The 22120-nt window shown below is 40.9% G+C and overlaps 1 protein-coding gene across 1 annotated transcript in view; it reads left to right on the top strand.

Annotated features, from left to right (window-relative positions):
* Positions 1-22120, top strand: part of LOC105456368 (hemicentin-2-like) — a 189365-nt gene that overhangs the window by 160330 nt on the left and 6915 nt on the right. The window contains exons 7-10 of the mRNA XM_011700337.1: positions 3482-3757; positions 4159-4318; positions 7242-7570; positions 9388-9754. Coding sequence (XP_011698639.1) covers positions 3482-3757; positions 4159-4318; positions 7242-7570; positions 9388-9754 — 1132 coding nt within the window. The remainder of the gene's footprint in view (positions 1-3481; positions 3758-4158; positions 4319-7241; positions 7571-9387; positions 9755-22120) is intronic.

Below are 22120 nucleotides of genomic sequence, written 5' to 3'. Positions count from 1 at the left end.
CTTTATGCAAAATAGAAAAAAATATGCTTCTAATATGAGATACTCCGAGAAATCGCTAAATAGAGTACAAAATACATCAGTGTTGTGATTAGAAAACTTTAATGTTTTTGAAATACAAAAGTAATGGAGAAATTTATCGCAAACCCACTTATCTCCAATATTTCCAGCGTAACCAGTGCGTGTCTAGTATGAGTAGCTGATCTTTTTTATTACTGTTATACTTTTACTATTTTTATTAAATTTATTGTTTTTATAAATATTACTTTATTCTTTTTATTGCATAATAACCTTCATACTCCAGCAACGATCGTAGCATAGCAGATTCGAGCATAGGAGCATAGGTTATCTCATATCATAGGAGTATCTCATATTTCAAGCCCCTAACACCTTTGCGGTTTCACGATCACCAAATTTATAACTACTACAATTAAACAATTTAACATAAATCTTATTTTCCTATTAATACGATCTTATTCTATAACTGCATGCAGAATTTATTACCAAATATTTATTTATAATAAACAAGATTTAAAGACTTACCCTAATAAAACTTGATAACATCCAATTTCACAAATCTTTTTTGCAACGACTACACGCACAATCTAATAATGAATTTTGTACTAACAAATAGATTTCATCTAAGAGCAATAAGTTCATGATGGAATTAACAAATGGCGCTTATTAATTTAGCAAAAACCTCGCTATTTTATATTTTATAGAGCTTATCTCATAATAGGGGACTCTCCTCTATAAGAAATTATTTTATTTTATTTAAAATCTACACAGATCACAGCGAATATACGTTAAAATAGTTCGAAATTTTTGTCATTTCTATTACATTGCCTAGATCACAATAATACGCAAAAGTGTATTAAAGCTTCGCTGGTGAAAAATATTCAGCCGTCATTTCCGTATCAGAATTTTAACGGTGGCTATGGCAACAGAGCGAGCATTACCGTTTTATGCTTATATCATATATTTTTACTGCGTCATTATTTCATGATTACCTGCGAGCGAAAATGTTTGAAGCACTCGTGACAACCATTACCGCGTATATATATAACGCGATAACACCGGGGATATTTCACAAAAAGATGTATTATGAATTTTTTCATATTACGTTTACGTTAGATAAATATATTTGTTCCTCGCGAAGATTTTAGTGCGTTACAAATTGGAAATGCCGCACAAATTTTTATGAAAGAATATCTCCCTCATTCCTATGTGTGATGTGAGAGAAAACCTTTCTTATTTTTCGGCCTCGCAATCTTTGTCGTGACACTGAGAAATGACCGTGTCTGTCTCTTGCAATTCTGTATTCTTTTCTGTTAAAAATTAAACCAACGGATTTGCAAATATAATCAACACTTGAGAAGTCATCGGCTGTAATAGGAATCGGCGCGATAATTGTTGGGCGCAATAATCTTAAGAAGAAATTAATTAACATAAATTAATATTGCATATACGTGTGCCGAAACATTTGTTATATGTGTGCAATATTAATTGATGTTAATTAATTTCTTATAAAAATTACTGCTTAAAGATCACCGCACCGATTCTATCAGCCAATGACATTTCAAGTGTTGATTTTATTCTGCGTTTCGCTTGTATTTCAGGATGTTAATATTGTTATAGATTCGTTATTTTTCACGAGAGTATGAAAAAGTGATCGGTATATACTTATACATATATCATCGGATTCGGTAGTCCGAGCTTATCTGCGTAAACGCGCAAGATCGATTGAGTTAAACGTTTCTGCATATATCCATGCGGGGATGCGTTTGCATCCTCTTAGAAAAATCGCGGCTTTAAAAAAAGGACTACCGCCGGTAACATTCGGTCGACGTATGCGAAACGTTGTGACCGTAACGTCAGTTCGCGTACGATCTACCTGCGCAATATATCGATGCCCGTGTGTTGGACTGTCCGGAGGGTTTTATCGGAAAATTCGATCGCGCGTCGCACTGAGGCGCACTGAAAGTACAACGCAGCGAAGCTTACAAAAAAAAAATGCGCGAGAGATAGGGAAAACGGAGTGGCGAGGGAGGGAGACGAGCCGCGGTAGAGGAGAGTGTATAAGAGAGTGAGAGACAGCAACGTACCACATTCATCCTGACGAACCATTACTTCCATTCATCGTATTCGCGATACTGATGCGGATACGCGGCTTTTCCGATGTATATGCCCGATGGCGCTATCATTAAAATGACATCGTGAAAGCGGGAGGAACGCGACGTGATGGAGAGAGGAAGCGTCAGCGATGTGACCCGCACCCGCTCCCGACCTCCATTTCCCGTCGTTGCTCTAAGCATCATAAATCTTGAAAAAACCGTTAATCCCCGGCGCTCTCTTTTATTTCGGCATCACTTTGGCCTAACAGCTTCCAACGATGTTAAATTAATATTAGCAGCAAACGCGTGACGCCGCATGAAAAATGGAATGGCGCTTTCGACGCAGGAAATGAGAAATGTGCGAATCGTGTTTAAGATAGCGGAGTTTGTTAATGGGCTGTGATTAGCTTATCCGCCGATCGATCGCCAGCCGTCCCACTTTTTAATCCGGCTATCGTAAAAGTTATCTGTCTTAATTAATTCTGCAAAGTGGATACGATTATGAATATACAAGCGCCGCGTAAATTTTCCGAATTCACACGAATTAAGATTTTTTCCGAGAAAATCTATCATTTTTCAGAAAATTCCTATACGTTATACGAAATGTGCAAAATAGTTTTTTACATTTCCAGATCGATACGCTTAATCGTTTCACAAACAATCGCTACGTCGAGACGATTTGATTCGTAAATCAACTGCGTCACTTTTTAATCTGGCTATCATAAAAGTTATCTGTCTCAATTAATTCTGCAAAGTGGATACGATTATGAATATACTATAAGCGCCGCGCAAATTTTCCGAATTCACACGAATTAAGATTTTTTTCCGAGAAAATCTATCATTTTTTCAGAAAATTCCTGTTATACGAAATGTGCAAAATAGTTTTTTACATTCCCAGATTGATACGCTTAATTGTTTCACAAACAATCGTTACGTCGAGATGATTTGATTAAAGTTGATTCGTAAATCAACTGCGTCACTTTTCAATCTGGCTATCGTAAAAGTTATCTGTCTCAATTAATTCTGCAAAGTGAATACGATTATGAATATATAAGCGCCGCGCAAATTTTCCGAATTTACACGAATTAAGATTTTTTTCCGAGAAAATCTATCATTTTTCAGAAAATTCCCATGTTATACGAAATGTGCGAAATAGTTTTTTACATTCCCAAATCGATACGCTTAATCGTTTCACAAACAATCGTTACGTCGAGACGATTTGATTCATAAAACAACTGCGTCACTCGGTAATTGCAATACTGGGAGAGATCGATGCCGAAATCAAATTCATATTTCCGGCATCGCGTGCCGCACGGCCACGTCGCGCGGCGCATTCCGATTTCGGAATCAACGTGCATATTTAATTGCAGTATCCGCTCGAGAACAATCAGAGCCTGAGCATCCTCAGATTCATGCCAACTATAGAGGACGACGGTAAATATTTGACATGCCGCGCGGAAAATCCTGCTATACCGGACAGCGCGCTGGAGGACAAGTGGCGGCTTGACGTACAATACCAGCCGGTGGTCATCCTGAGGATGGGCGAGACGCTGAATCCGGATGACATCAAAGAGGGCGACGACGTGTACTTCGAGTGTATAGTGCGGGCGAATCCGAAGGTGTACAAACTCGCCTGGTTCAAAGACGTAAGTAATTGCGAACGCGCTCGCGTGTCGCCCCCCTCCTCGTTCCCCTCCCCCCCTCCATCGCGATACCTCCGCGATGGAAAAACATTTTCACGGTGTATTTGCGTTTCGTTGTAACACACATCCCCGCATCGTGGTGCGCACCTACGGGGCGCGCTCACCCGCCCGGCTTTATGCAAATGTAATTCGTTCTCCATTAGACAACTCGCGTGTGCGTACTGTTTCACGCGTTCTTTATTACAGTACAGTTCTCCTCTTCCCCCCCCCCTCCCCTCTCCCCCATTCCGTTTGCGGTGCGCGAGCATTCAAATTACATTACAATTGCAATTAAGGAACTACGGACTTGCATTAAATTCGAATTTCTTCTCATCGCAACGGCGCAATTTGTTACGTGGTTACAGGGCAAAGAATTGAAGAACAATGCGACGGCCGGTGTGGTCCTGAGCGATCAATCGTTGGTGCTCCAAGGATTGACCCGTTACTCCGCCGGCGCTTACACCTGCCTCGCCGCGAACAGCGAGGGGAAGACGGCCAGCAATCCGGTGTCTCTCCAGATAATGTGTAAGTGTGCAGAGGATGGCGCGATTGTAACAAGTCGTCGTATAATTAACAGTCGAATTGTCTCGCCGATCGATATAATTGACCCGCCGGCAAACAATGCCGTGTATAATTGCGCAACGGAGCGTATGTTCTTCGTATAACGTTGCGCGGCTCCCCAATTTCCCGCTCTCGCTCTCGCACCTATGCGATCCCTCGATAATTACTTAATCGATGGTAAGCAACTCCGCGCGGTGTGCACATCAGGGGGCAAGTATACAGCGTTTGTCGAACGCACGAGAAACGAACCCGACTCGGTTAAGTCGGGGATGAGACGGAAGGGTGTTGGGTGGATAAAGAAGGGCAGGGGGGGGAGCAGGGGGGGATAGGAAACGGGAACGGGGGGAGCACACAGATAGGGTGTATAGTTTTCTGTGAAACACGGAACGTGGGTTATTCTATTAGAATGGTCGGTGCCCCTGGTGCCAGCCCTGGCGTATCTGCATCTTGTAAATGACCTAAGAGGGAAGGAAGGACTGCGCGATGCATATTCAGCGTATGTAAAGCGCGGCTGAATATTCATGTGTGGGTGAACGCAGGCTGGCAATGTGCTAAGCTAGGCCGGAGCAGACGTACTGCGGGGGAGGCGTTATATACGTAACTGAAGGAGAGATCGCGGATCCGTCCTAGCTGATGTTCCAAAACCCTCCCCGGCGGCGGCGGCGGCGGCGGCGGAGCCGACGACGACGTCGATCTTTTGCATTCGCATGGGACTTCGAACAATCCGTGATCACGTCAGGATATAATGCTGCACGTGTATATACGAGTGACGAGTCGCGTCATGCCATGCGAAGGACTTTTCCCTTGCCAGTTCATCTTATGTATGAATCGCTTTAGATATTTCTTATTATTTCTCACAGCGTGATTTATAGTATCGCATTGCGCCATAAATCTCGGCTGTACGTGATATAATATATATTTATATTAATAATATATTTTATTACATTTGATTAGTATTCATATCAATAATACACATTTTAATGAACGCATTAAGATACAAAAATTTACTACGTGGTTTTATGTATTCTAATATATTTTTAAAAAAATGCGCTATATAAATGAGTGCTAATTTAAATGGATTAATTTGAATGATAAAGTTTTTAAGAAAAAAACTAAGACTGTTCTTGCAATACATATTCTGTACGAGTGTGCATGAGGTAATGAGATCTATAGATTCTCCTCTAAACAACTTCGAGTGTTTGCAATGCAAATCGTATAAGTACAGAAAGCTTCCCGGTCAACACACATTTGATTCACAAATTTAGAAGTTTGCTATAACATCCATTATTATACATATGTGTGCAAGTATATTCAAATCTTGATAACTTTGAATCTAATAAGAATTAGAAATTAAAATTTACGCGTGCTCTATTATAACGGCAGCAATTCTCTGTGTCGCAAATATAAATATGTATAATAATACACGTATCTAATAATTATAATTATGTACTTGTCATTAATAATTTTTATTTTTATTTTTAAACTTAAATATATGTCTTTGCATCGATACAATTTTCAGTGGTATAATTTATTTTTAAATCTTCGTATATTGATCGTGGAGTTAAATAAATGAACGAGAATTGATTGAGAGTTGGCCATCGATGTTAGCAGACACATGTAACTCGATTTCCGCGGCTTCTGAACATTTATTATGAAACATTTAATCCGTTTTCGTTGGAATCGAGAAAAGAACGACATAGTTTGTTGAATGTTTTACAAGCGAGACAAACATTGACCTCACAATTTGTTTGCAGAAATTGCGAAGTTATATAAGTTATATCTTCCTTAAAAACACGTGAAGTATAAAATTGTCTCTCGTCACGTTTTTCCTAAATCGTTCGAATAGCGGCACGATGAAATAACGAATTTTCATAAAAATATTATCTTTTCGAATGGAAGGTGAATCAAATAAGACGGCTACGTTGAGGGATGTTTAAAGAAAATAAACGATCCCCGATCACATTCTCGGTTTCTAAGGGAAACGTAAGATCGTACCGGGAGAGACGTGTCCAAGCGAGCACCCTATGGCATTTCACGAAGTGATTTTCACTCCGGAAATACGTCGCGTTAAGCGACGAGATCGACCTGATTTCTCCACCTGCACTGTCTCTCTTATCCGCGAACTTGGAGAGCGGACGTTATTCCAAGGCGTCTAACGTAAGATATCATCCTTTAGTAAACAGACGTATCGCTCCGGATGATACGTCGATATGTATATACGTATGTACGCCCGTAACGCCGCACATCTCTCCAACTTCTCATCTTGGCAATTAATTTAGTATCGCGCATAGACTGTATCAAATTGCAACCAGACAGTCTCTCTATCCGTGATTCCTAGCCTTCGGTCGTAAATCATCACTCCCCGCCGTGTGGGACTTCCGCGTGTCATGGCCTATCGCAAATACCGGTGTCAAGGGAATTTCCTATTAGACTATCGATCGAACGTGCTGCAACGCCGGCTGAACGGCGTCGAGCTGCTTCTTCTTCCGTTTGACACTCGCGGATCTCGAGCGCCGCGCACGCGAGCATCGACGTGACGCAACCGGTGCAACGAAACAGAAACGTCGAATATCCCATTTAAATTAGTATTAGTAAGCCGTTAGTATTATTCCGTATACGACAAGAATGGAACGCTGATTGATTTACGATTATTATACGTGCGCGACCCGGGGGAAGCATAAATTAATCAGAATAGCTTTTTATGCTTATCATCGGACAATGAAATTTCTCGGGGCAGAAGAACGTCGACTTGCATACACTTTGTTATACATTAATCTTGACGGGCGGGCCATAAATCACCCTGTACTTCAAACTTCGCGTTACTCCATCGTTGTTCCGCTGAGAAAGGGCCACGCCGTTCGCAAAGTACCGACGACTTTGTTTGCAGATGCGCCGGTGTGCAAGGAGGGCAAGAGCGAGGTGGTGGTGGGCGCTTTGAAACAGGAGACCGTGTCGTTAGTGTGCTCCGTGGAGAGCCATCCGGCGCCATTGACTTTCCATTGGACATTCAATAATTCCGGCGAGCTCGTCGAGGTACCGCACTCGCGTATCTACTCCCACGTATCGGCGCCCGGCGCGCCGGACGGCCAGAGAGAGTACGAGCAGTTTCGTGGATTCAGACTGAACTACACCCCGGCCACGGAAATGGATTACGGTACGGTGGCGTGCTGGGCGAGCAACCAGGTTGGCAAGCAACGAACACCTTGCCTTTTTCAGGCAAGTACTTTTCCGCCTGTACCTTTTCACTCCTTTACCGTTTTTCGACGACTTATACGCGATTTCCAACGTGCGATTGAAGAATCCCGAGCTTTCAGCTTAACGTGTATGCGAACGTGTATCGAAATACGTGTAGACGCAATCGCTTTTATTTAAATATACAGTGATGACTTCTTCTTTGTCGCGCCGTATAATAATAATTGATTCTTCGTCAATTTAAATTTCATTTTATTTCACATTCAACTATCAACGCATTAGTCATTATTCAGTATTAAAAACGGCAAGTTTCTTGCGAAATAAATTTGGGAAGCAAATAGATGACAAAGCCATATTTTTGAATTAATTTTTAAATAAACCTTAAATAGAAGTTTAATTTGAAACAGATTTAATTACAAAGATGGATAAAATATCGGAAAATATCGGAAATACGAAAAATAAATGACTATATTTTCAATAATTCTGCTAAGAAAAGTTCATCCTCAAATATGAAATAATCTGTTATTGAAATTTGATCCAATGTGTCATTCTATATTTGAAATCTTTTGCGGGAAACGTAAAATTAATAATGAAATTACAATATTATCGCTTTCCTGAAAATAGATCATATGTGGTACACCAGTTAATCGGTAACACAATATATCAACGTAATGGATATATCTATGGCAAATTTTCATAAAAAATAAGAAAATCTCGTATTTGTGTCATAAACGATGTTATATAAATTTAGAATATGTCGATCGTACGTAAACGTACAAAACTTTATTTAACTTTGTGCAGATTTTATTCCGGTTTATATACAATTTCGATTTATAGAATATCGTTTATATTTCAACTTTCTACATGACAAATTTATTTCTTTATTAATATAGTTTATGAATTGTTCTTAATATAAAATTAATTTCTGTTAAATCCCGAAGCGTATTCTCGGTGAACATTTCTTGCTAATCTTTTTATTTTCAGACGCTATTTCACGTGCGAGAATTATATAGCACATGTTAGATTGCTTAGCACGCTATAAAAAGGAATTCTGTTAGTAACTCTGAAAATCTTACGAGAAATGGCGTTTTAGCGTTAGGTAATCATAATGTAGAATTTTTATCTCTATCTGATATCGAGAGATTTTCTTGATTAGATTGAAACGCTCACTCAACCACGATTCTTAGTCATATCGATATATTTGATCTAAAAATGATTAAATTATCCATATATATAGGTATATATATATATATATATATATATATATATATATAAATGTATATGTATATATACATTTTTTTCAAAGTTAATATACCTATATGTACCGCATGCCTCAAATATTCCAGTATTTACACGACGTGCGTCATGTTGCTAGCTATTTCCTTCATAAATTTCATGCATTGTATACTCCGGCATCACTATGCTCCATACATTTTCATTTTGATCGATCGACGGCATCGACAAAGAATGCGGGGGGGTTGCTTTCTTTGACGATACAAACTGTGCTCGTATTTGACATGCATATGAGTCTTCGAACGTGTGTAAAGTCGTTTACTGCCGCTGCTGGAAAGATCGATCGCTCTTTCCCCTATTGTGAAAACTGCGATATATAGGGGAATGCACGATGTAAACATAGCGGTTAAACTATATTGTTAAACTATATGCAATTGTATGCGGTGGTATTATGCGGTATATAGAGCGGTATTAAGACCGCGTCTGGACCCCGCTCGGGGGGTCCGCCTGCAGACTTTTTCCTCGCGGGGCTGGGAGTTGCAATAAAGAGCGGCGTATTGGTCGACTGATGCAAATACACGCTTTATCTCCGGATCTGCTTGTTTCAGGTTATAGCCGCGGGTCGCCCGTACGCTCTTCACAATTGCAGCGCCACGGAGATGTCAGCGCCTCTGGACATGGAGGAGCTTGGCACGAAGTCGGGGACGGGATTGGTGGTCCGGTGCCTGGAGGGCTACGACGGAGGTCTTCCGATATACAGTTATCAGCTGGAGGTCGTGTCCGACGAGGACGGAGGTCCGATTCTCCTAAATAAAACCGTGCCGGCGGGCCCCAACGGGCCGACATTCGAGGTCGCGGGACTAACGACGGGAAGGAGCTATCGACTTTTCCTCTACGCGATTAATGCGAAGGGGAGGAGCGAGCCTGCCATCCTCGAGCCGGTAACCCTGAAGGGTGTCGCTATGTACACGACTGGTGAGTACATTTAGCTTCTCGAGCGTATACCTTTGACAACGTTGAAAGCCCTGAGTGCTGCTGTTTCATTTTCTTCTTGTCTCCATTGATACATAAAACATTGAACTTAAATATCTCATCTGAGATCGAGAGATCTCATTTTTTTTTTTAATTTTGAATAAACACCAATTGCGAGAGAAAATAGAGACATAAAACTGGCTTCTATTAGCTCTGAAATATTCCGGTGGAAGGCAACCGTAAGACTGTTTAAAATTTTGATAATCGTATAAACGTAACTATTTATCCCAAGAATGTCGGAGCTCATTCTGAGTTTAAGGGAAGCTACGGGAAGTTTCCTCGTTAGCGGAGATGATTATTCTCGTATTACGTGTAACTAGGGAAAGAGAATGATCTCAAGTCTAAAACGTCTCTGAGCAAAGTCGTAAACGAATCATAAGCACAATTTGGTTGACTTATAAAGTTACTGGATGAAGAAACCTGTAGTGATGTAAATTTGCGCTGTAGCATCACACAAAGTTCTTTACGACACGCTCTACATTATATTTAAATTTCTTATATTATGCAAAGTACGGTCGCGTTATCCTTTGTTCAAGAGAGAGTGAGAGAGAGAGAGAGAGAGAGAGAACTTATGGCTCGCGTTAATTGTCTCGCTTCCACATTGCGTGGAACGGATAGGACTTCGAAGTACCCTTGCAAATGAAATATTCACTTTTCATACGAAATGGAGTTTTCGCTAACTGCCGGGAATAAAAAAGAGTGATTGCATTGTATTCATCAGCGCGACGACCAAACCAGTTTCCTTTCTCGACTTCCTGCATTTACGCGCGTCGATCGCGCGTCGGTTTGCTGCAGCAATAACAATCGCGCTACATTTTTCTCGTCGGGTCTTGTTGTAAACCGAGCGGAGCGGACATGCTCTCTGAAAAATGACGCGGCCCGGTCGGAATAAAAATACAAAAAAAAACGCTGAATTTCGCTTTGGACGGTCCATTAACGTGCGTTCGCGGAGGGGGACGGGGGGGGCGGCGGGAGGGGATGTGGTTACGGGGCGCGCGCGGATAGCGCCTATTATACCCCGGTGATAGGCGTCGCAAGGACGGCGGATATGATCGCAATTTCACAAATACTGCGAACGGACGCGTCAGTATTGCAATTAGTCGGTTAACCGACCCCCGTATAGTCTCCTCGCTCCGTTCTCCACGACAGGCTCACACTCTGCGGTCGGCGAATGTTGTTGAGCCTGCCCAGGATGTGAGGAGGAACGGGAGGTGGACGGACGGGTCTATACCACCCAGGATGGGAGGTGGAAGCGACTACTGCTGCCAGTAGGAGAGTTTGTAATGCTGAACGCAGCACAACGCAACCGCAGGTATCGGGCTCTGCGGACCTTGCAATTAACAAAACAGATTACTCTCAATCAACGAACACCTATACCCGGCTCCGGTGCGCCGGGACGTGACAGTTTCACTGGCTTTCTGCGACTCCCCGTGCGATTCCGTGGGGAAATAGCAAACAGCGTGCGTCCCTGCGTTGATTTGAGTTGTGGTCAGTAGTTGGCTTCTTCGCCTCGGCCTAAATCGAAGAAATTCTCGCGACGTAACGATAAGAAAAGAAGAAATTTATTAAATCAGAGGGGGGAGGGGGGCACGACTTGCGCGCTGATCAGGATATTTATTTGTCAAGCCACGAAAATTACTTTTACGATTCGCGTAAAAAAATATTGAGTACATAAAATAAAAAGAAGATTTTGCTTTTTTATGTACAATAAATCTTTACCAATTAAATGATAATTCAGGGATGTAGCCTTTCACGTAATTTTGCATTGTATATAATCGGATTTGAGAAATTTATTCTACGAGTTTATTCTACGTTCGATGGAAGCTAACAAATAGAGAACAAGGGAATGTCAAAAAGTTTTATATATGTATATATCCATATACTTATTCTCTGATAAATTTATTTATCAGATAGAATACTTATATTCGTTGTCAGTAAACTTCTTTCGCCTTCACGTAACTGCAAAGGGGAAACGTTTCTTGACGTCTCGGCACATTTTCTTGTAATATCGGTGGCGTTAAACCGTGTTGCAAACTTGAAAGGCATCAAACTCAAAGAACTTATCGTCCGAGCGTCTGTTCGTGCTGTCGCTCGTCGACACGAAAAAGCCAAAACGCGAGAACGTAATCGTTCGGCGTGATCGATGTGCTGCAGACTGCATTACATACCAAAAATTGCTGGAAGGTTGGCGTGCTCGAATTCAGCTGCAGCCGAACGGAAGCCCGGGCTTCCGCCGCTTTAATACGCAAAAGTAAAAGGTTGCTGCGTGTTCTTGTTTCGGCGAGTTCGACGGCGTTCGGAGGCGCACAACAAATCCAACAAGTCTTTCGCGCGAGCGGCAGCCGATGCGATGCACGAACGATCGGCAAGCATAACATTTGCACAGGCATATTCCCGGGGCATTGACGGGCCACCTCGATCGTTCCCCTTTTCCATTCTGCGAGCAATGCTCAGATTATAACGGACTCTATCCGTGCGGCGGCTCCGGCAACGGTAGTAGAAAGTCATTGGTAACATACGGTCGCGGGTCAACACGGGGGTTAATTCAGTTTACCACCGATTTCCAACGCCACCAACCGCGTAGCACCCACCACCCCGCATCTTCATGTTCCACCTCCATGCGCCCTCTCCTCGCCGCCGTCGTCATTCCTAACCGCCGGGTCCAAACCCTCCTTTTACTCTCTCTCCCTCCCTCCCTCCTTCCTTCCTTCCTTCCTTCTTCGCTAATTCCGACACGCCTGACTTTGCACTCCGGGTTCCCTGTGTGCGAGGGTGGCGAGGTGCAAATATTGATTTGACGACCGTAACCTCGCGGCGCTGATTTGCCCGAATGGCGGCCTGTCTACGAACCATCGAAGCCAATTTGCGGGCTCTTTGTATTGTCCCCGTCTAGCATTGTCCTATAAAGAGCCGCAGGGGTCCGTTAGCGACAGAAGGCGCACCGCGCCAGCTTTTGTGTCTCCACGTTTTTAACATTTGCGTCTGTTTATTCTAATCCTTGGAATTAATATTCATTATTCCTTTACAGTAATCTCATGACGTACGTATTTTTTTATTTTTATAGATAAATTTTGAGAAAAATGCGTCAAAAGGGCCGAAAATGATGATACCATTTTTCTGAAAATTGTAACGTGGTAGTCAACTTTTGCCATATTCATATTCAACAAGCAAAAATAAATAAAAAATAACTATTTACTCTTGTGATGAAAGAAAAAATTAAATTTTGTCGGATAATGTTACTTGAATAAAAATACTATATGTATTTATAAATTGCTATATCTTGGAAACAAGAAACCATATCGTAATGTCGAACCAAAATGCATTTTAAAGCTAAAAGTTGATGCTTTCATGTAGCATTAACCAAATCAAGCAAAAAAATTAGCTGCAATTTCATAAAATAAATATTATTATATTATTATATATTAATATTAATATAATATTATATTATATATATATATGTATATATAATATAATATTATTATAATAAATTATTATATAAATATTATTATAATAACAAATTATTATATATTAATATTATTATAATAAAATAAATATTATTATTATTATAAAATAAATTATTTTTGCTGTTACAAATCAATTTTAACCTTCAAATGATACACTTCTTTCGAACACCCACTAATGGAACACTGGTGCCGGTGCCGCGACAGATAACTTTGTGTAAATATCAACAATTCGAAAATTTTCACGGTGCGAATTCGCACTCTTGTATCATTTGAAGGTTATTTTAGTTAATAATAAGAAGAGTCCTTGGTCATTGAGACACGTAGAATATTTGCTGCATAATGACTAAGCAAGTATATTTTCAATTATTGTGTAAATTCTCACATATTTTTACATGAAATGCAAGATTAAATAGTAGTTCTATTATACCCGAAGTCCTGGTCGAGCTTATTATTTATGATTATAATAAGTACGGCATGCAACGTTGAAAAATTTTGACGCATACTAATGATGATTTACAACAACGATCATCGTCACTGTTGCACTGAAAAAGATTGCACAAGATTATGATTTTGCACACAAATGTAACATTTCTTTATAATCTTAATAAGAATGTGTAAATTATGTACAGAAAACAAATCATGAATTACATTTTAAATTCTAACATTGTTTTCTTTGTCTATCTTCATAATGTGAAAAATTATTCTTTTTCATAAAATATATATAAATACTTACGGGACCATTTACAGAAATACATCCTTCATAAGCAACCACAGCCATAGCAAACATAACGAAAATAATGAAAATAACGAATTTCATTTTGCCAATATTTTCTGTAATTATTATTTCTTATAATATATCTACAAAATATCTTCTATACGCGCTTGCGATATAAAATATAACATTATATTATAATAATACTTTTAATAAAAATTGTCAATTTAATTTCTCTTTTAAGTGACAAAATTAATGAAACAAAAAAGACTTTATTATTGATATAATATCAATATATAATTTTATAACTAGTTTATTATCTATTAATTTAGATTTTCAGTCTTTATTAAAAAAAAAAATTAGATGAATGTTAGAACTTACTGTTTTTCTTGGGGAGCAAATCGATTGTGCAGGTCGTACGATGAATCGCAATTGATCAATTCTAGACCTTCTAAAAGTATATATAACTTCATATCGCACTTGTGCGATAAAAAATATCGAAAATGTATGTAATTGCTTACGTTATCTGCTTGTGAGGAAGCATTGTTTGGGCAGATATCGTTTGTTACAAAGTAAAGTTTGTTATATTTTTGCGTTTTTCTTTCGAATTATTAATCATAAGAGGTTCATTTTTCATTAGAGTTCCATATTTTGCATTTTGTTGGAGTTAGAATGTTCGATATTCTGTAAGATTAAATTATGTAATATAATAATCAAGTTATAAAACAATATTAATTGAAACTAGACCCTCGTAAGTGAATAACACAATTAAATTTGAGAGCACCTTCTATTATACGGTCACGGCTGGATCTTGGTGCATAATAAATTCTATTTATGAATCTTTAATTCCACTATTCATCCGTTTAAACTACGCCGAATCAATTTCGGACTTGCAACGCAATTATTAATTGAGAAATGATGAAATTAGTTGATCTTCAATTCTTAATAATTAATAGATGCTTATAATGCATCTTAAAATACTGAAAAGAATATTGCAAAAAATATTACCTCACTCAAGGTTTGAACCTGGAATTTCCCAATTTTCTGGGGCAAGTGTCTCAACCAACTACTGAGTCATGTGATAATATTTATCGTAATAATTGGTACATTAAGTGAGGACGTATGCTAGCACGTGTTTTAAACATCAATAATAATTTGAACTACATCGCGTATGTGAATAATACAAATAAATTCGCCTTCTATGATCACAGTTGGATTTGAGTACCCAATAAATTCTATATGATTCTTTAAATATTAATAATCACATGCCTCGGTAGTTGAATTGGTTAAGACACCCGTCTCGGAAAGTCGAGAACTCCCAGATTCAAACCCTGACTGAAATAATATTTTTCGCAATAAGATCTTCGCAGTATTTTAAGATGTTTATAATCATCGAATTATTAAGGAATGAAGATCAATTGTGATATCACTATCCCAGTTTCAGCTAATAATTGTGTTGCAAGTTTGACATTGATTTGGCGCGTATAGTTTAAATGGTTGAATAAGGCATTTAAAAAAATCGTATAGAATTATTATTATTATTTATTATTATTAGACACCAAGATCCAGCCATGACCGTAGAAGGCTCTCAACTTCAGTCGAAAATATTTTATTATTATTATTATATACATAAAGTTCGAGAAAATATTTTATTGTTATTATTTAAAGTTCGCTAAAGTTTGGTAGGGGTACTAGAGTTGAGTAGATATACAATCCCGTATAATTTATGCGCCGTACTCAGCGAATAGAGGTGAATCTCCACTTTGCACTTCTCGCTTATCACGTTCTGAAACAAATACTTCCCTTTTCCTTCGCCCCAACAAACCGTTGCGGTTCGCGCGGAGATCCTCCGCGCTGGAAATGTTTTTGCGTACCGGTACCTCCTCGCGAGGAACAAGAAGTGGCCGCGAACGAACGAGACGCTAGTCGGTAACGATACCGACATGCCGAGAAGAAGATATGATTCAAGTCGAGAAGTTCTCTCTCTCTTGCGTTTCTCGCCACGGCGCGAGAACGAGAAAAACGGTAACTCGGTGCGGCACGCCGCACGCCGCGCCGCGCCACACCGCCACGTTGGTGCAAGAAAACGAGCGCGAGGAATAAAAGCGGTAAGGCAAGTCGGCGGTGGCTGAGACAAGTGAGAAGAAAATTGTGTAGCAGCCTCTTACCGTCACCCTCTCTCTATTTCGTAATCTCTCATTTGAACGGATACCGGCGGCTGATCCATTAGTAAAATTAAGCGAATGGCGAATATCCCTCTCCTTCCATGCGATAAGCGTATTATATATCCTCGAGACCATTGTCGTCTCGCGCGCCGGTTCTGCGGAATAAAAAAAAAAAGAAAAAGGAAATAGCGGTAAGAGAGAAGAGAAAGATATCTCTAGTATCTTCAGACACGGTGCTGCGCGCTAGCATAGCTCACGCGAGAAGAGGCAGCGGTGGAAAGGCGGAGGAAAAACAGGAGGCGAGAGAAACGAGATACCGAGGATAGGGGAGGGCATAAGGATACCTCGGTTGCTAGGGGCGATCCAAATATTCTTGTTGGAAACTCCATTCGCATATAAGTCGCGTAACTCTCCGAGAAAAGGATTATTCGGATTTTCGGATTAATCCTGAAAGTTTCGTATTTGTATCGCGATAAACATCGCGATACAAATTTATGCGGGTTTGTTATTAGAGATATTAAGGAAGTTGAGCTTTCGACCTCGTTTATATTCGACATCGAGATCTTCGAATATCAGCGGGACTTTCCGGGGCGGATGTCTTAACCAACTCGACCATCGAGGCATGTTGATAATAATATTTATCGCAATAATTGGTATATTAAGTGAGGACGTATGCTAGAGGTACACGTACCATGTGTTGAACAACAATAATAATTTGAACTGGACCGCATATGTGAATAACACAAATGAATGTTCGAGAGCGCCTTTTACAGTCACTGAAGCTGGATCTTGATGCTGGAGGAGTACTTGAACCAACAAAAAGGCACCACGTTGTACATTTGGATATTCTAAAGGCTCGTCTGCATAAGTCGCAACACGCAAAACGCAAACGCAAACGAGAAAAAAAAAGAAACGTCAAAAGAAAAGAAAAAAAAGAGAGAGAAACGTCATCTTGCGTCTGCGTTTGCGTTTTGCGTGCTGTGACTTGCGTAGACGGGCCTTAAAAGTGATAGCAGGTCACGTGCGTCGAGATATTTATCCTGTCGATAATCACTTTCGCGATTAGTTCAAGTGGGAAACAAAATTATCCGAAAGAAGAGATAACTTCCGCAATCCATCCAGCTTGCGTTTTAACCGGAAAAAAGGGAATATTCTATATAAATAAACGTTCTTCCCGCGAATCGATCGCTTCCCTCTAGCTCAAGATTCTCAAGGTCTTCCCAGAGAGAGTTTCGGCATTCTCACATGTGCGATGGAGTCGGTTGTTTGGCCTCGGGCGCTGCCACGTGGACGGTTTCAGAATGCAATTCTTTCGAAATTGGTTTCGGGTTTCCGCGGGATTGCTTCGATTTGGGACGAATTACTTTACCCCGCACCGCGGCAAGCGGCTCACTCGCGCCCCGGCCTTTCACACACGCGGAAAATTTCCACCCCGGAAGATCGCACCATCCAAACTCTGTACGCCCACTCTGCGCCCACGAGTATCCCTCGGTCGGGCGCGCAGCCTCATTTTTCCGTGATTTCGCGTCGTTCCTCGATGATTCTCCTCGGTACCGTCTCGGATGAGAGGACGATAAGGAGGAATGGAGGAAAGGGAGAGGCGGCGACGCGCCTCTCGGTACTTGGGACCGCGAAGCGATTCGATTTATCGCGCTACGATTGACATTGTTTTAATAAAACGCGCAACAGGCCGTACATCTTCGCGAAGGATACGAGATCTATCGACAAGATAAACGGGAATGTCAATATTAACTCTTTCCCTGCGCTGCGGGGCGCGAGCCGAAATACGTCGATGCTTATGCAGCGGATTGCTGGCGGGTGATATTTCACAACCGCTACTAGCGAGTTGTTTCGCGCGACACACCGCGAGCGTGTTTCGAAATTTGACAGCGTGTGTAATATTCACGGTGCGCAGCTGTGCGTTTTTTTTCTTTTTTTTTGCAAATATCTTCGGGACATTTTCAATTTCGGCTGAACGCGCTAACAAATAAAAATAGCTTCCTAGCTCTTTCTTACGGTAAAAATACGTGTGATTAATCACATCGAAGGTAATTCTCAGTTGTAACAATAGAAACTACGCGCTTGTGACGATCAGATTAGATGCGATCTAATTAAACAGCGAAATGATAAGAGACGCAAGAGTAATGAAACGTCAGGGGAACACAGGCCCGGTGCAAGTTTATAAGTTGTTTAATCTTTTTTTTTTTCTTCCTTCGTTAACACGTCGGCATTTTAACGCTATTTCAAAAATTTCGTTTCTTCGCTGCGCTGTAATACTCGGGCGAAAGAATTTTAAGTGACGCCGTTCGCCTTTATCAACAAAAGGAGGCGACAGTTCTTTGTAGCGCGTCAGATGTCAGCTAATAATACCCGCGTACTACCTGAATTCAAAGGTCTCGCTCCGCGAGAGTTTGCTTTCTCTGGCAGTCCGCTGACAGATTTTTTGAATGACCGGTAGCGCGACCGTGTTGCTTAAACACCGGGGGGGGGGGGACCCGCACAACAACGTCGAGTGACTCAAAGAATTCCTCCTGACGCGCGCGCGTCGTCGACGCCGAGTCCGTCTTCTCCTGCCTTATTTACGCAGGTAAGACAAAGTGCAAAGTCAACACGACGCGCGCGGCAAAGGAGCGGCTTGAGTGCATTAAAATCCTGTTTAAGGCAAACAATCGCGCGCGCGCACGAGAAAGAGGTGCACACGCGCGTATTTCCCTCTCTTGTCCCTTCAATCGCGCGACGCGAGTCATTATAATAATTACGTTAAGGTCTCGCGCGCGGAAGCGTGACCGATATTTTTCAATATAAGATTCCCGTGTACTTTCCTCGCGTTACAGACATTTTTATTAACTCGTTTCTTTCTCGTCTCTCTCAGCAACAATTGTGTTTTATCTCTGAATACAATATCGCCGCCGCGCCGCTGCAAAAGCGCTGAATATTTTCACTCGAGGAGACGCCAAACGGAGGAAAGTTATTGTTTGTAACTCCTCACGGTGAAGATGTATACAAGATGTGAAGCGAGTGGTATCGATCGTTATTCCCTTCCGCTTTTGCAATTATATCCTGCTTTCAGAATTTCTTCACCGCGCGCGATCGGGGCGCAACCGTATATATATATACCCCGGTAGATCCGCGCATCGGCGCAGCCCCGCAATTTCACACTGGAAAAAGTTTAATTACTCCTGGTGCCGGGGACATATCCCGGTGTAAACACATTGTCCGCGCATCGGTTGTACAAGCGAGAGACAGCTCTGCTCTCGACTAAATTCTTTCATGAAGGGAACGCACAGCAAAGCCGAGACGTAATGTCCGCATTCACTTGGTCGCCGGATGTCGTTCCCGCTTGCTCTCTTTCTCTCCTCCACCTTTTTATCTCTCTCTCTCTCCCCCTCTTCTTTCCGTCTTTCGTTTTTTTTCTCTTTTTTTTATTATTTTACTCTCAGTCCGCGAGGCGGAGTTTAAATTGGTCCGTTTTCCGCCGGCAATCAAAGTCTAATCAAACTTTAACGAGTATCACGAATGCTCCCTGGGTACTCGTCAAGCCGAGAATTCCAACTATCTCTGTCTTGCGCAGGACTGCGGATAACAGCGGATTTACGGCTCTTTTAAAAATTTCAACGGTTTGGCGTCGATGGTGGCCGATCTGAGGAGCCAGGACACGTCGGGATTAAACGTGACAAGTCGCTTCCCCTCTCGGTCGGTCCTCCTCGTAACACGTGAAATCGGAATTCCCCCCCCCTCTCTCTCTCTCTCTCTCTCTCTCTCTCTCTCTCTGTATCGGTTCGCGCGCATTTTATCAGCTCATTTGATTTTCGATCAACGTCGACTCGATGACTTTCTCTTCCCACACCCGGCTGTCTAATCGGTTCCAAACTGTTGTCGCATATTAAACCAAGCGGAAACGCCTATCTGCAGATTTCACTACCGACATAGCTCGGGATAGCAAGGGAGCAATCTATCAATTTCTTATTAACAAACTTCGGTCGTTATGCCCGCGAGATGAAATTTTATGTATTTAATGCCGTGCATGGCTTGAACGTCTCTTTTTTTTTTACAGCAAGTCCTCTCTCAAGTAGCGTCTCTCTTAGGTGCATATCCTCTCGCTCAATAATATTTGCATAATGGACTTTCGCAGAGAATTTATTCGCTTGCAATTTACGCAAGCACGCGATGCTTTTGATGAATATACTGTCAGGACTAAATTTCAAACACGCATTCATTTATTTATATATACAAACAGTTAAAAACCTCAATTTGCGAAATGCACTAATAACACACGTAATTTAACCGTTCAATCTATTTATTTCTATTTATTATTTACTGCATTTAATTCGTTCGATCTATTTATTATTTACTGTATTTAAATGTGTAACAGTGAACGATCGAGTATGATAAATTGCTAATTTAGCACTGAATTACATACAATTACTGCACCAAAAAAATCATAATATTAACGTCGAGAAAAGGAATATTCTTGTTCTCTGATTTTCTCCGTTCCCTTAATGTAATTTTGTGTTCTACGTTCGCTTGGAAATAAGACGTCTTAAAATCCCAGCTAATAATAATCCCGGATTTCGCCGTTTCTCGTTGCAGTACGCAATATTCATGCGTAACGGTCTTAACGGCTTTAACTGAGCGTAAGATACGTAAAATAGAATTTGCTTAAACAGAAGCATTAATTTACCGAGCGGATGTGTATAGTACATGCCACTTCCTTTATACGCGCAATCGTGTAACGATTATGAAATTAACTTCAAGAACAATGATTACAAAATGTGATTTCCTACACAAAGTGCGTTTCAATCCCATGTCCATATATTTATCGTAAATTCATGAGGAAAAGTACTAAGTACTAGTACTAAAAAGTACTAAGATTATTTCCATATAAAATCTAAGAAAAAGAGCTGTAAAGCGTCATATTTATAATGGCTAAATGGGGGCTACGATTTTTAATTGACAAAAATTGTTATTGTTTATTCTTGCGACTAAAATATATTTTACTTGATTTTAATAACCGGTGATGTGTTAAATATATACATACATATAAAAATATATATTAGGATAACTACGAAAGAGAGCACATTATACCTCTTTTTAACTGCAACCGCAAACAATAAACTGGGAAAATAAGAGAAGCTTCAAAGGCTATAGCTTCAGCATGCAGCCTAGTCTGGGAGCGATCTCGTTTACACCGTTTCATTTCTTTGAGATCCTGAATGGGCCGCGGTCTTCCAGCGCTAAACGAGCTTCAAAAGGCGCATCACGGCCGTCTTTTCGTGTTTTTAACTGAGCTGCAAGCTCGTCGCTTCAGAAATTACCGCTCGTTTAAGCTTTTAGTTACCGCGGGCAATGTAATGGCAAAGTAACTTGTATTTGCAATGTGCGCGCCATTATTAAGGAAACCGCCGCAACGACGATAAAATAATAATGTTTTTCATATATTTTATGTTCGAATAATAGCATAAGTACGCACGCTTTCAAATATTTATCATCATTTATAATTTTTTCGTGCTTTTTATTCTGCTGTATCGCATGTCTCTAAATAGGTCGAAACGCAAGCGTGTTCCGCGCTCTGCAAAACGTCTGTTTGCAATAGTAATTCGTACAGTACAGCCGTGGTTTCAGTCGAAAAAATTCAAATGAAATGGCTGTGACACGTAAGGGAATTAGAGGAAATGCGGAGTCGACAGGACATATAGCCCGATGCTCACGTGTACATGAGCCGGTTTATATTTAGGGGTTACGCGAGAGCTGGCTCGAGATAACCCGGAAGGATGGACTTGCGCGAGCGCTTCTTGCAGGGAGGGGTGTAGTTTTACCGGTGTACGCGCACGGCAGGGTGTGCGTTAATTGATGTAATTATATCTTCCTTGCGGCGAGATATATGTGCTCGCCTCGCGCGCTCGTACGCGCAAACAGAGAGAGAGAGAGAGAGAGAGAGAGAGAGAGAGAGAGACACGCACACGCACAG

The sequence above is a fragment of the Wasmannia auropunctata genome, unplaced genomic scaffold (assembly GCF_000956235.1).
Source record: "Wasmannia auropunctata unplaced genomic scaffold, wasmannia.A_1.0 LD335709.1, whole genome shotgun sequence".
Lineage (NCBI taxonomy): Eukaryota > Metazoa > Arthropoda > Insecta > Hymenoptera > Formicidae > Wasmannia > Wasmannia auropunctata.
This window is presented reverse-complemented; position numbering and strand designations above follow the sequence as displayed.